Source organism: Hordeum vulgare, chromosome 7H (genome assembly GCF_904849725.1).
Source record: "Hordeum vulgare subsp. vulgare chromosome 7H, MorexV3_pseudomolecules_assembly, whole genome shotgun sequence".
NCBI lineage: Eukaryota > Viridiplantae > Streptophyta > Magnoliopsida > Poales > Poaceae > Hordeum > Hordeum vulgare.
In genome coordinates this window covers 4719006-4732109 of record NC_058524.1, presented here as the reverse complement: position 1 = coordinate 4732109, position 13104 = coordinate 4719006, and the positions used below count along the sequence as shown (strand labels likewise).

The 13104-nt window shown below is 46.9% G+C and overlaps 1 protein-coding gene across 1 annotated transcript; it reads left to right on the top strand.

Moving 5' to 3' along the window:
* Window positions 1-389: 389 nt before the first annotated feature.
* LOC123407146 (probable glutathione S-transferase) lies at window positions 390-689 on the top strand. The gene has a single exon (XM_045100217.1). The coding sequence runs from the start codon at window positions 390-392 to the stop codon at window positions 687-689; it is 300 nt and encodes a 99-aa protein (XP_044956152.1).
* The last annotated feature ends 12415 nt before the right edge of the window (window positions 690-13104 follow it).

Genomic DNA, 13104 nt, shown 5'->3' with positions numbered 1-13104 from the left:
CGAACACCTAAACCCTAAAACCCTAAAACCCAAAAATAAGTTCATTCAAAAAAGAAAACCCAAAAACAAGCAAAATCTGAAACTCAATAGTCCCGGTCCGTGTAACGAACCGGGACTAAAGGGCCTGCCCCTGGGGCGCTACGAGGCGCCCACGTGGAGCACTTTAGTCCCGGCTTGGAACAGGGCCGGGACTAAAGGTTAGGCCTTTAGTCCCGCCCCTTTAGTCCCGGTTGGTGAACCGGGACTAAAGCCCCTTACGGGTCGGGGCTAAAGGCTCCGTCCCCACTAGTGAGATGAAGAAAAATTCGCCGTTAGACCCCTATAACTATAAGTATGGGCTTCTCAAGCAAACCAAAGAAAGATAAGCCAGAACCTAAAGCAAAGCAAAGATGGCTGAACCGGTTAAGCTCATCGGCACGTTGGGCAGCCCATTCGTCCACCGCGTCGAGGCTGCCCTGCGGTTCAATGCGGTCGTGGAAGATCTCCAAAGCAAGAGCGAGCTGCTGCTGAAGCACAACCCCATCCACCAGAAGGTGCCTGTGCTCGTCCATGGTGACCGGGCCATCTGCGAGTCCCTCCTCGTCATGGAGTACGTCGACGAGGCCTTCGACGAACCACCTCTCCTGCCGGCCGACCCGTACGATCGTGCCATGGCCCGTTTCTGGGCTCAGTTCCTGGAAAAAAGGTGATCTCTTATATCCTCCCACCGTCCATATAGATACAAGCGGCTAGAATCCTTTTGTTATTTCTCTAAAAAGAGGATAACCTCCGTCCACTACATCACACATGGGAGAGAAGGAGAGGGGAAGGAAGTGCCCCCCGGCCTTGCTACGATCTTCGCTGATGTCCATGCCGATTTGCATCAGTGGGACAGGGAAGTCCTGAAAGGACGGAGAAGGAGACTCCGGGGCTTGCAGCTGGAGCTGAATGCCGTTCTTTCGGGACCCCTATCTGATGAAGCAGCGGTCAAGCAGCAGGAACTACATATATAGATCGAGAAACTCCTCGAGCAGGAGGAATTGTATTGGATCCAGCGCGGTAGAGCGGACTGGCTGTCGTAAGGGGATCAAAACACACAGTTTTTTCACCGTGCAGCGAATGGTAGGAAGAAGCGCAACCTCATCAAGAAGTTAAGGGGGGATAATGGTGGTTGGTGTTGGGGAACGTCGCATGGGAAACAAAAAATTTCCTACGCGCACGAAGACATATCATGGTGATGTCCATCTACGAGAGGGGATTTCCGATCTACGTACCCTTGTAGATCGCACAACAGAAGCGTTAGTGAACGCGGTTGATGTAGTGGAACGTCCTCACGTCCCTCAATCCGCCCCGCGAACCGTCCCACGAACCGTCCCACGAACCGTCCCGCGATCCGTCCCACGATCTAGTGCCGAACGGACGGCACCTCCGCGTTCAGCATACGTACAGCTCGACGATGATCTCGGCCTTCTTGATCCAGCAAGAGAGACAGAGAGGTAGATGAGTTCTCCGGCAGCGTGACGGCGCTCCGGAGGTTGGTAGTGATCTGATCTCGGCAGGGCTCCGCCCGAGCTCCGTAGAAACGCGATCTAGAGGTAAAACCGTGGAGGTATGTGGTCGGGCTGCCTTTGAAAAGTCGTCTCAAATCAGCCCTAATTGCTCCATATATATAGGAGGAGGGAGGGGAGGCTTGCCTTAAGGCTCAAGGAGCCCCAAGGGCTGCGCACCAAGGGGGGGAGGAGTCCTCCTCCAATCCTAGTCCAACTAGGATTGGAAAGTGGAGTCCTTCTCTCCCTTCCCACCTCCTTTTTTTCTTTTCTCTTTGATTTTCTATCCTTGGCGCATAGGGCCCTCTTGGGCTGTCCCACCAGCCCACCAAGGGCTGGTGCGCCACCCCCAAGGCCTATGGGCTTCCCCGGGGTGGGTTGCCCCCCCCCCGGTGAACACCCGGAACCCATTCGTCATTCCCGGTACATTCCCGGTAACTCCGAAAACCTTCCGGTAATTAAATGAGGTCCTCCTATATATCAATCTTCGTTTCCGGACCATTCCGGAAGCCCTCGTGACGTCCGTGATCTCATCCGGGACTCCGAACAACATTTGGTAACCAACCATATAACTCAAATATGCATAAAACAACGTCGAACCTTAAGTGTGCAGACCCTGCGGGTTCGAGAACTATGTAGACATGACCCGAGTGACTCCTCGGTCAATATCCAATAGCGGGACCTGGATGCCCATATTGGATCCTACATATTCTACGAAGATCTTATCGTTTGAACCTCAGTGCCAAGGATTCATATAATCCCGTATGCCATTCCCTTTGTCCTTCGGTATGTTACTTGCCCGAGATTCGATCGTCGGTATCGGCATACCTATTTCAATCTCGTTTACCGGCAAGTCTCTTTACTCGTTCCGTAATACAAGATCCCGCAACTTACACTAAGTCACATTGCTTGCAAGGCTTGTGTGTGATGTTGTATTACCGAGTGGGCCCCGAGATACCTCTCCGTCACACGGAGTGACAAATCCCAGTCTCGATCCATACTAACTCAATGAACACCTTCGGAGATACCTGTAGAGCATCTTTATAGTCACCCAGTTACGTTGGGACGTTTGATACACACAAAGCATTCCTCCGGTGTCAGTGAGTTATATGATCTCATGGTCATAGGAACAAATACTTGAGACGCAGAAAACAGTAGCAACAAAATGACACGATCAACATGCTACGTCTATTAGTTTGTGTCTAGTCCATCACGTGATTCTTCTAATGACGTGATCCAGTTATCAAGCAACAACACCTTGTATATAATCAGAAGACCCTGACTATCTTTGATCAACTGGCTAGCCAACTAGAGGCTTGCTAGGGACAGTGTTTTGTCTATGCGTCCACACATGTATTTAAGTCTTCATTCAATACAATTATAGCATGGATAATAAACGATTATCTTGATACAGGAATTATAATAATAACTATATTTATTATTGCCTCTAGGGCATAATTCCAACAGTCTCCCACTTGCACTAGAGTCAATAATCTAGCCCTCACATCATCATGCGAATTACATTGTAATAAATCTAACACCCATACAGTTCTGGTGTTGATCATGCTTTGCCCGTGGAAGAGGTTTAGTCAGCGGGTCTGCTACATTCAGATCCGTGTGCACTTTGCATATATTTACGTCCTCCCCTTCGACGTAGTCGCGGATGAGGTTGAAGCGTCGTTTGATGTGTTTGGTCTTCTTGTGATACCGTGGTTCCTTTGCTAAGGCAATGGCACCCGTGTTGTCACAGAACAAGGTTATTGGATTCAGTGCGCTTGGCACCACTCCAAGATCCGTCATGAACTGCTTCATCCAGACACCCTCCTTAGCCGCCTCCGAGGCAGCATGTACTCCGCTTCACATGTAGAATCTGCTACGATGCTTTGCTTGGAACTGCACCAGCTTACCGCACCCCCATTAAGAATAAGTACGTATCCGGTTTGCGACTTAGAGTCGTCCGGATCTGTGTCAAAGCTTGCATCGATGTAACCTTTTACGGCGAGCTCTTCGTCACCTCCATACACGAGAAACATCTCCTTAGTCCTTTTCAGGTACTTCAGGATATTCTTGACGGCTGTCCAGTGATCCACTCCTGGATTACTCTGGAACCTACCTGCCATACTTATGGCCAGGCTAACGTCCGGTCTAGTGCACAGCATTGCATACATGATAGAACCTATGGCTGAAGCATAGGGGACGGAGCGCATATGCTCTCTATCTTCATCAGTTGCTGGGCACTGAGTCTTACTCAATCTCGTACCTTGTAAAACTGGCAAGAACCCCTTCTTGGACTGTTCCATTTTGAACCTCTTCAAAACTTTATCAAGGTATGTGCTTTGTGAAAGTCCTATCAGGCGTTTTGATCTATCCCTATAGATCTTAATGCCTAGAATGTAAGCAGCTTCTCCTAGGTCCTTCATAGAGAAAATTTTATTTAAGTAATCCTTTATGCTCTCCAAAAACTCTACGTTGTTTCCAATCAACAATATGTCATCCACATATAATATTAGAAACGCCACAGTGCTCCCACTCACTTTCTTGTAAATACAAGATTCTCCAACCACTTGTATAAACCCAAATGCTTTGATCACCTCATCAAAGCGTTTGTTCCAACTCCGAGATGCTTGCACCAGTCCATAAATGGATCGCTGGAGCTTGCACACCTTGTTAGCATTCTTAGGATCGACAAAACCTTCGGGTTGCATCATATACAGCTCTTCCTTAAGGAAACGCTTAAGGAACGCCGTTTTGACATCCATCTGCCAGATTTCATAATCGAAAAATGCAGCTATTGCTAACATGATTCTGACGGACTTAAGCATCGCTACAGGTGAGAATGTCTCATCGTAGTCAACTCCTTGAACTTGTGAAAAACCCTTTTGCCACAAGTCGAGCTTTATAAACGGTCACATTGCCGTCAGCGTCCGTCTTCTTCTTAAAGATCCATTTGTTCTGAATAGCCTTGCGGCCCTCAGGTAGTACTTCCAAAGTCCACACTTTGTTTTCATACATGGACCCTATCTCGGACTTCATGGCCTCCAGCCATTTGTTGGAATCTGGGCCCACCATTGCTTCTTCATAATTTGCAGGTTCATTGTTGTCTAACTACATGATTGACAAAACGGGATTACCGTACCACTCTGGAGCAGCACGTGGTCTCGTCGACCTGCGTGGTTCGATAGGAACTTGAACCGGAGTTTCATGATCATCATCATGAACTTCCTCCTCAACCGGCGTCGCGACGACATGGGTTTCCCCTTGCCTTGCGCCACCATCCAGAGGGATGATAGGTTTGACAACCTCATCAAGTTCTATCTTCCTCCCACTCAATTCTCTCGAGAGAAACTCCTTCTCGAGAAAAGCTCCGTTTTTAGCAACAAACACTTTGCCCTCGGATTTAAGATAGAAGGTGTACCCAACTGTCTCTTTTGGGTAACCTATGAAGATGCACCTTTCCGCTTTGGGTTCCAGCTTTTCAGGCTAAAGCTTTTTGACATAAGCATCACATCCCCAAACTTTAAGAAACGACAACTTTGGCCTTTTGCCATACCACAGTTCGTATGGTGTCGTCTCAACGGATTTTGATGGTGCCCTATTCAAAGTGAATGCAGTTGTGTCTAATGCATAACCCCAAAATGATAACGGCAAATCGGTAAGAGACATCATAGATCGCACCATCTCTAATAAAGTACGATTACGACGTTCGGACACACCATTACGCTGTGGTGTTCCAGGCGGTGTCAACTGTGAAACAATTCCACATTGTCTTAAGTGAGCACCAAAATCGAAACTCAGATATTCACCCCCACGATCAGACCGTAGAAACTTGATCTTCTTGTTACGATGATTTTCAACTTCACTCTGAAATTGCTTGAACTTTTCAAATGTTTCAGACTTGTGCTTCATTAAGTAGACATAACCATATCTACTCAAATCGTCAGTGAAGGTGCGAAAATAACGATATCCGCCGCGTGCCTCCACGCTCATCGGACCGCACACATCGGTATGTATGATTTCCAACAAGTCACTCGCACGCTCCATTGTTCCGGAGAACGGAGTTTTCGTCATCTTGCCCATGAGGCATGGTTCGCACGTGTCAAGTGAATCAAAGTCAAGTGACTCCAAAAGTCCATCGGTATGGAGTTTCTTCATGCGCTTTACACCAATATGACCTAAGCGGCAGTGCCACAAAAACATGGCGCTATCATTGTTAACCCTAACTCTTTTGGTCTCAATGTTATGTATATGTGTATCACTATCAAGATTCAGTATGAACAATCCTCTCACATTGGGTGCATGACCATAAAAGATGTTACGAATAGAAATAGAACAACCATTATTCTCTGACTTAAAAGAGTAACCGTCTCGCAATAAACAAGATCCAGATATAATGTTCATGCTCAACGCAGGCACTAAATAACAATTATTCAAGTTCATAACTAATCCCGATGGTAACTGAAGTGAAACTGTGCCGACGGTGATTGCATCAACCTTGTAACCATTTCCTACACGCATCGTCACTTCATCTTTCGCCAGCCTTCGCCTATTCCGCAGTTCCTGTTTCGAGTTGCAAATATGAGCAACAGAACTGGTATCGAATACCCAGGCACTACTACGAGAGCCGGTTAAGTACACATCAATAACATGTATATCAAGTATACCTGATTTTTCTTTGGCCGCCTTCTTATCAGCCAGATACTTGGGGCAGTTGCGCTTCGAGTGACCCCATACCCTTGCAATAGTAGCACTCTGTTTCAGGCTTAGGTCCAGCTTTGGGTTTCTTCGTCGGATTGGAAACAGGCTTGCCGCTCTTCTTTGAATTACCCTTCTTGCCTTTGCCGTTTCTCTTGAAACTAGTGGTCTTATTCACCATCAACACTTGATGCTCTTTACGGAGTTCAGACTCTGCGACTTTCAGCATCGCAAACAACTCGCGGGGTGACTTGTTCATCCCTTGCATGTTGTAGTTCAACACAAAGCCCTTATAGCTTGGCGGCAGTGATTGAAGAATTCTGTCAGTGATAGCCTCTTGCGGGAGTTCAATCCCCAGCTCAGCTAGACGGTTTGAGTACCCAGACATTTTGAGCATATGTTCACTGACAAACGAATTCTCCTCCATCTTGCAAGCATAGAATTTATCGGAGGTCTCATACCTCTCGATCCGGGCGTTCTTCTGAAAGATAAACTTCAACTCCTGGAACATCTCATATGCTCCATGACGCTCAAAGCGACGTTGAAGTCCCGGTTCTAAGCCATACAAGACTGCACATTGAACTATTGAGTAGTCCTCCTTACGTGCTAACCAAGCGTTCTTAACATCCTGATCAGCCGTAGCGGGTGGTTCATCTCCTAGCGCAGCATTAAGGTCATAGTCCTTCTTCCCAGCTTGTAAGATTAGCTTAAGATTACAAGCCCAGTCTACAAAGTTGCTTCCATCATCTTTCAACTTAGCTTTCTCTAGGAACGTATTAAAATTCAGGATGACTGTCGCGTGAGCCATGATCTACAACACAAATATATTCAAAGTGGACTTAGACTATGTTCAAGATAATTAGAGTTCAACTTAATCAAATTACTTGCTAAACTCCCACTCAAAAAGTACATCTCTCTAGTCATTTGAGTGGTTCATGACCCACTTACACTAGCTCAAGTCCGATCATCACGTGAGTTGAGTATAATTTCAGTGGTAAGCATCCCTATGCTAATCATATCGTCTATATGATTCATGATCGACCTTTCGGTCTCATGTGTTCCGAGGCTATGTCTGCACATGCTAGGCTCGTCAAGCTTAACCCGAGTGTTCCGCATGTGCAACTGTTTTGCACCCGTTGTATGTGAACGTTGAGTCTATCACACTCGATCATCACGTGGTGTCTCGAAACGACGAACTGTAGCAACGGTGCACAGTCGGGGAGAATTCGTCTTGAAATTTTAGTGAGAGATCACCTCATAATGCTACCGTCGTTCTAAGCAAAATAAGGTGCATAAAAGGATTAACATCACATGCAATTCATAAGTGACATGATATGGCCATCATCACGTGCTCCTTGATCTCCATCACCAAAGCTCCGGCACGATCTTCTTGTCACCGGCGCCACACCATGATCTCCATCAACGTGTCGCCATCGGGGTTGTCGTGCTACTCATGCTATTACTACTAAAGCTACATCCTAGCAAAATAGTAAACGCATCTGCAAGCACAAACGTTTGTTTAAAGACAACCCTATGGCTCCTGCCGGTTGCCGTACCATCGACGTGCAAGTCGATATTATCTATTACAACATGATCATCTCATACATCCAATATATCACATCACATCGTTGGCCATATCACATCACAAGCATACCCTGCAAAAACAAGTTAGACGTCCTCTAATTTTGTTGTTGCATGTTTTACGTGGTGACCATGGGTATCTAGTAGGATCGCATCTTACTTACGCAAACACCACACCGGAGATATATGAATTGCTATTTAACCTTATACAAGGACCTCCTCGGTCAAATCCGATTCAACTAAAGTTGGAGAACCGACACTTGCCAGTCATGTTTGAGCAAGGGGGTTACTCGTAGCGATGAAACCAGTCTCTCGTAAGCGTACGAGTAATGTCGGTCCAAGCCGCTTCAATCCAACAATACCGCGGAATCGAGAAAAGACTAAGGAGGGCCGCAAAACGCACATCACCGCCCACAAAAACTTTTGTGTTCTACTCGAGAAGACATCTACGCATGAACCTAGCTCATGATGCCACTGTTGGGGAACGTCGCATGGGAAACAAAAATTTTCCTACGCGCACGAAGACCTATCATGGTGATCTCCATCTACGAGAGGGGATTTCCGATCTACGTACCCTTGTAGATCGCACAACAGAAGCGTTAGTGAACGCGGTTGATGTAGTGGAACGTCCTCACGTCCCTCGATCCGCCCCACGAACCGTCCCACGAACCGTCCCGCGATCCGTCCCACGATCTAGTGCCGAACGGATGGCCCCTCCGCGTTCAACACACGTACATCTCGACGATGATCTCGGCCTTCTTGATCCAGCAAGAGAGACGGAGAGGTAGATGAGTTCTCCGGCAGCGTGACGGCGCTCCGGAGGTTGGTGGTGATCTGATCTCGGCAGGGCTCCGCCCGAGCTCCGCAGAAACGCGATCTAGAGGTAAAACCGTGGAGGTATGTGGTCGGGCTGCCTTTGAAAAGTCGTCTCAAATCAGCCCTAATCGTTTATTATCCATGCTATAATTGTATTGAATGAAGACTCATTTACATGTGTGGATACATAGACAAAACACCGTCCCTAGCAAGCCTCTAGTTGGCTAGCCAGTTGATCAAAGATAGTCAGTGTCTTCTGATTATGAAAAAGGTGTTGTTGCTTGATAACTGGATCACGTCATTAGGAGAATCACGTGATGGACTAGAGCCAAACTAATAGACGTAGCATGTTGATCGTGTCATTTTGTTGCTACTGTTTTCTGCGTGTCAAGTATTTATTCCTATGACCATGAGATCATATAACTCACTGACACTGGAGGAATACTTTGTGTGTATCAAACGTCGCAACGTAACTGGGTGACTATAAAGATGCTCTACAGGTATCTCCGAAGGTGTTAGTTGAGTTAGTATGGATCAAGACTGGGATTTGTCACTCCGTGTGACGGAGAGGTATCTCGGGGCCCACTCGGTAATACAACATCACACACAAGCCTTGCAAGCAATGTGACTTAGTGTAAGTTGCGGGATCTTGTATTACGGAACGAGTAAAGAGACTTGCCGGTAAACGAGATTGAAATAGGTATGCGGATACTGACGATCGAATCTCGGGCAAGTAACATACCGAAGGACGAAGGGAATGACATACGGGATTATATGAATCCTTGGCACTGAGGTTCAAACGATAAGATCTTCGTAGAATATGTAGGATCCAATATGGGCATCCAGGTCCCGCTATTGGATATTGACCGAGAAGTCTCTCGGGTCATGTCTACATAGTTCTCGAACCCACAGGGTCTGCACACTTAAGGTTCGACGTTGTTTTATGCGTATTTGAGTTATATGGTTGGTTACCGAATGTTGTTCGGAGTCCCGGATGAGATCACGAACGTCACGAGGGTTTCCGGAATGGTCCGGAAACGAAGATTGATATATAGGATGACCTCATTTGATTACCGGAAGGTTTTCGGAGTTACCGGGAATGTACCGGGAATGACGAATGGGTTCCGGGAGTTCACCGGGGGGGGGGGGCAACCCACCCCGGGGAAGCCCATAGGCCTTGAGGGTGGCACACCAGCCCTTAGTGGGCTGGTGGGACAGCCCAAAGAGGCTCTATGCGCCAAGAAGAGAAAATCAAGAGAGAAAGAAAAGAAAAAGAGGAGGAGGTGGGAAGGAAGGGGGACTCCCTCCCACCAAACCAAGTCCAACTCGGTTTGGGGGGGAGTCCTCCCCCCTTGGACTCGGCCGACCCCCTTGGGGCTCCTTGAGCCCCAAGGCAAGGTCCCCTCCCTCCCACCTATATATACGGAGGTTTTAGGGCTGATTTGAGACGACTTTTCCACGGCAGCCCGACCACATACCTCCACGGTTTTTCTTCTAGATCGCGTTTCTGCGGAGCTCGGGCGAAGCCCTGCTGAGACAAGGTCATCGCCAACCTCCGGAGCGCCGTCACGCTGCCGGAGAACTCTTCTACCTCTCCGTCTCTCTTGCTGGATCAAGAAGGCCGAGATCATCGTCGAGCTGTACGTGTGCTGAACGCGGAGGTGCCGTCCGTTCGGTACTAGATCGTGGGACTGATCGCGGGATTGTTCGCGGGGCGGATCGAGGGTCGTGAGGACGTTCCACTACATCAACCGCGTTCACTAACGCTTCTGCTGTACGATCTACAAGGGTACGTAGATCACTCAGCCCCTCTCGTAGATGGACATCACCATGATAGGTCTTCGTGCGCGTAGGAAAATTTTTGTTTTCCATGCGACGTTCCCCAACAATGGCATCATGAGCTAGGTTCATGCGTAGATGTCTTCTCGAGTAGAACACAAAAGGTTTTGTGGGCGGTGATGTGCGTTTTGCTGCCCTCCTTAGTCTTTTCTTGATTCCGCGGTATTGTTGGATTGAAGCGGCTTGGACCGACATTACTCGTACGCTTACGAGAGACTGGTTTCATCGTTACGAGTAACTCCGTTGCTCAAAGATGACTGGCAAGTGTCGGTTTCTCCAACTTTAGTTGAATCGGATTTGACCGAGGAGGTCCTTGGATGAGGTTAAATAGCAACTCATATATCTCCGTTGTGGTGTTTGCGTAAGTAAGATGCGATCCTACTAGATACCCATGGTCACCACGTAAAACATGCAACAACAAAATTAGAGGACGTCTAACTTGTTTTTGCAGGGTATGCTTGTGATGTGATATGGCCAACGATGTGATGTGATATATTGGATGTATGAGATGATCATGTTGTAATAGATAATATCGACTTGCACGTCGATGGTACGGCAACCGGCAGGAGCCATAGGGTTGTCTTTATACTAACGTTTGTGCTTGCAGATGCGTTTACTATTTTTGCTAGGATGTAGCTTTAGTAGTAATAGCATGAGTAGCACGACAACCCCGATGGCAACACGTTGATGGATGATCATGGTGTGGCGCCGGTGACAAGAAGATCGTGCCGGTGCTTTGGTGATGGAGATCAAGAAGCACGTGATGATGGCCATATCATGTCACTTATGAATTGCATGTGATGTTAATCCTTTTATGCACCTTATTTTGCTTAGAACGACGGTAGCATTATGAGGTGATCTCTCACTAAAATTTCAAGACGAAATTGTGTTCTCCCCGACTGTGCACCGTTGCTACAGTTCGTCGTTTCGAGACACCACGTGATGATCGGGTGTGATAGACTCAACGTTCACATACAACGGGTGCAAAACAGTTGCGCACGCGGAACACTCGGGTTAAGCTTGACGAGCCTAGCATGTGCAGACATGGCCTCGGAACACATGAGACCGAAAGGTCGATCATGAATCATATAGATGATGTGATTAGCATAGGGATGCTTACCACTGAAACTATACTCAACTCACGTGATGATCGGACTTGAGATAGTGTAGGTGGATCATGAACCACTCAAATGACTAGAGAGATGTATTTTTTGAGTGGGAGTTTAGCAAATAATTTGATTAAGTTGAACTCTAATTATCTTGAACATAGTCTAAGTCCACTTTGAATATATTTGTGTTGTAGATCATGGCTCACGCGACAGTCATCCTGAATTTTAATACGTTCCTAGAGAAAGCTAAGTTGAAAGATGATGGAAGCAACTTTGTAGACTGGGCTCGTAATCTTAAGCTAATCGTACAAGCTGGGAAGAAGGACTATGACCTTAATGCTGCGCTAGGAGATGAACCACCCGCTACGGCTGATCAGGATGTTAAGAACGCTTGGTTAGCACGTAAGGAGGACTACTCAATAGTTCAATGTGCAGTCTTGTATGGCTTAGAACCGGGACTTCAACGTCGCTTTGAGCGTCATGGAGCATTTGAGATGTTCCAGGAGTTGAAGTTTATCTTTCAGAAGAACGCCCGGATCGAGAGGTATGAGACCTCCGATAAATTCTATGCTTGCAAGATGGAGGAAAACTCATCTGTCAGTGAACATGTGCTCAAAATGTCTGGGTACTCAAACCGTCTAGCTGAGCTGGGGATTGAACTCCCGCAAGAGGCTATCACTGACAGAATCCTTCAATCACTGCCACCAAGCTATAAAGGCTTTGTGTTGAACTACAACATGCAAGGGATGAACAAGTCTCCCGGCGAGTTGTTTGCGATGGTGAAAGTCGCAGAGTCTGAACTTCGCAAAGAGCATCAAGTGTTGATGGTGAATAAGACCACTAGTTTCAAGAGAAACGGCAAAGGCAAGAAGGGTAATACGAAGAAGAGTGGCAAGCCTGTTGCCAATCCGCCGAAGATACCCAAAGCTGGACCTAAGCCTGAAACGGAGTGTTGCTATTGCAAGGGTATGGGTCACTCGAAGCGTAATTGCCCCAAGTATCTGGTAGATAAGAAGGCAGCCTAAGAAAAATCAGGTATATTTGATATACATGTTATTGATGTGTACTTAACCGGCTCTCGTAGTAGTGCCTGGGTATTCGATACCGGTTCTGTTGCTCATATTTGCAACTCGAAACAGGAACTGCGAAATAGACGAAGGGTGGCTAAAGATGAAGTGACGATGCGCGTAGGAAATGGTTCCAAGGTTGATGCAATCGCCGTCGGCACAGTGTCACTTCAGCTACCGTCCGGATTAGTGATGAACTTAAATCATTGTTATTTAGTGCCTGCGTTGAGCATGAACATTATATCTGGATCTTGTTTATTGCGAGACGGTTACTCTTTTAAGTCAGAGAATAATGGTTGTTCTATTTCTATGAGTAACATCTTTTATGGTCATGCACCGAATGTGAGAGGATTGTTCATATTGAATCTTGATAGCGATACACATATACAAAACATTGAGACCAAAAGAGTTAGAGTAAACAATGATAGCGCCATATTTTTGTGGCACTGCCGCTTAGGTCATATTGGTGTAAAG

What these genes read in the sequence shown, in the direction of transcription:
- LOC123407146 (XM_045100217.1), top strand. Translation starts at nt 390, where the DNA reads ATGGCTGAACCGGTTAAGCTCATCGGCACGTTGGGCAGCCCATTCGTC.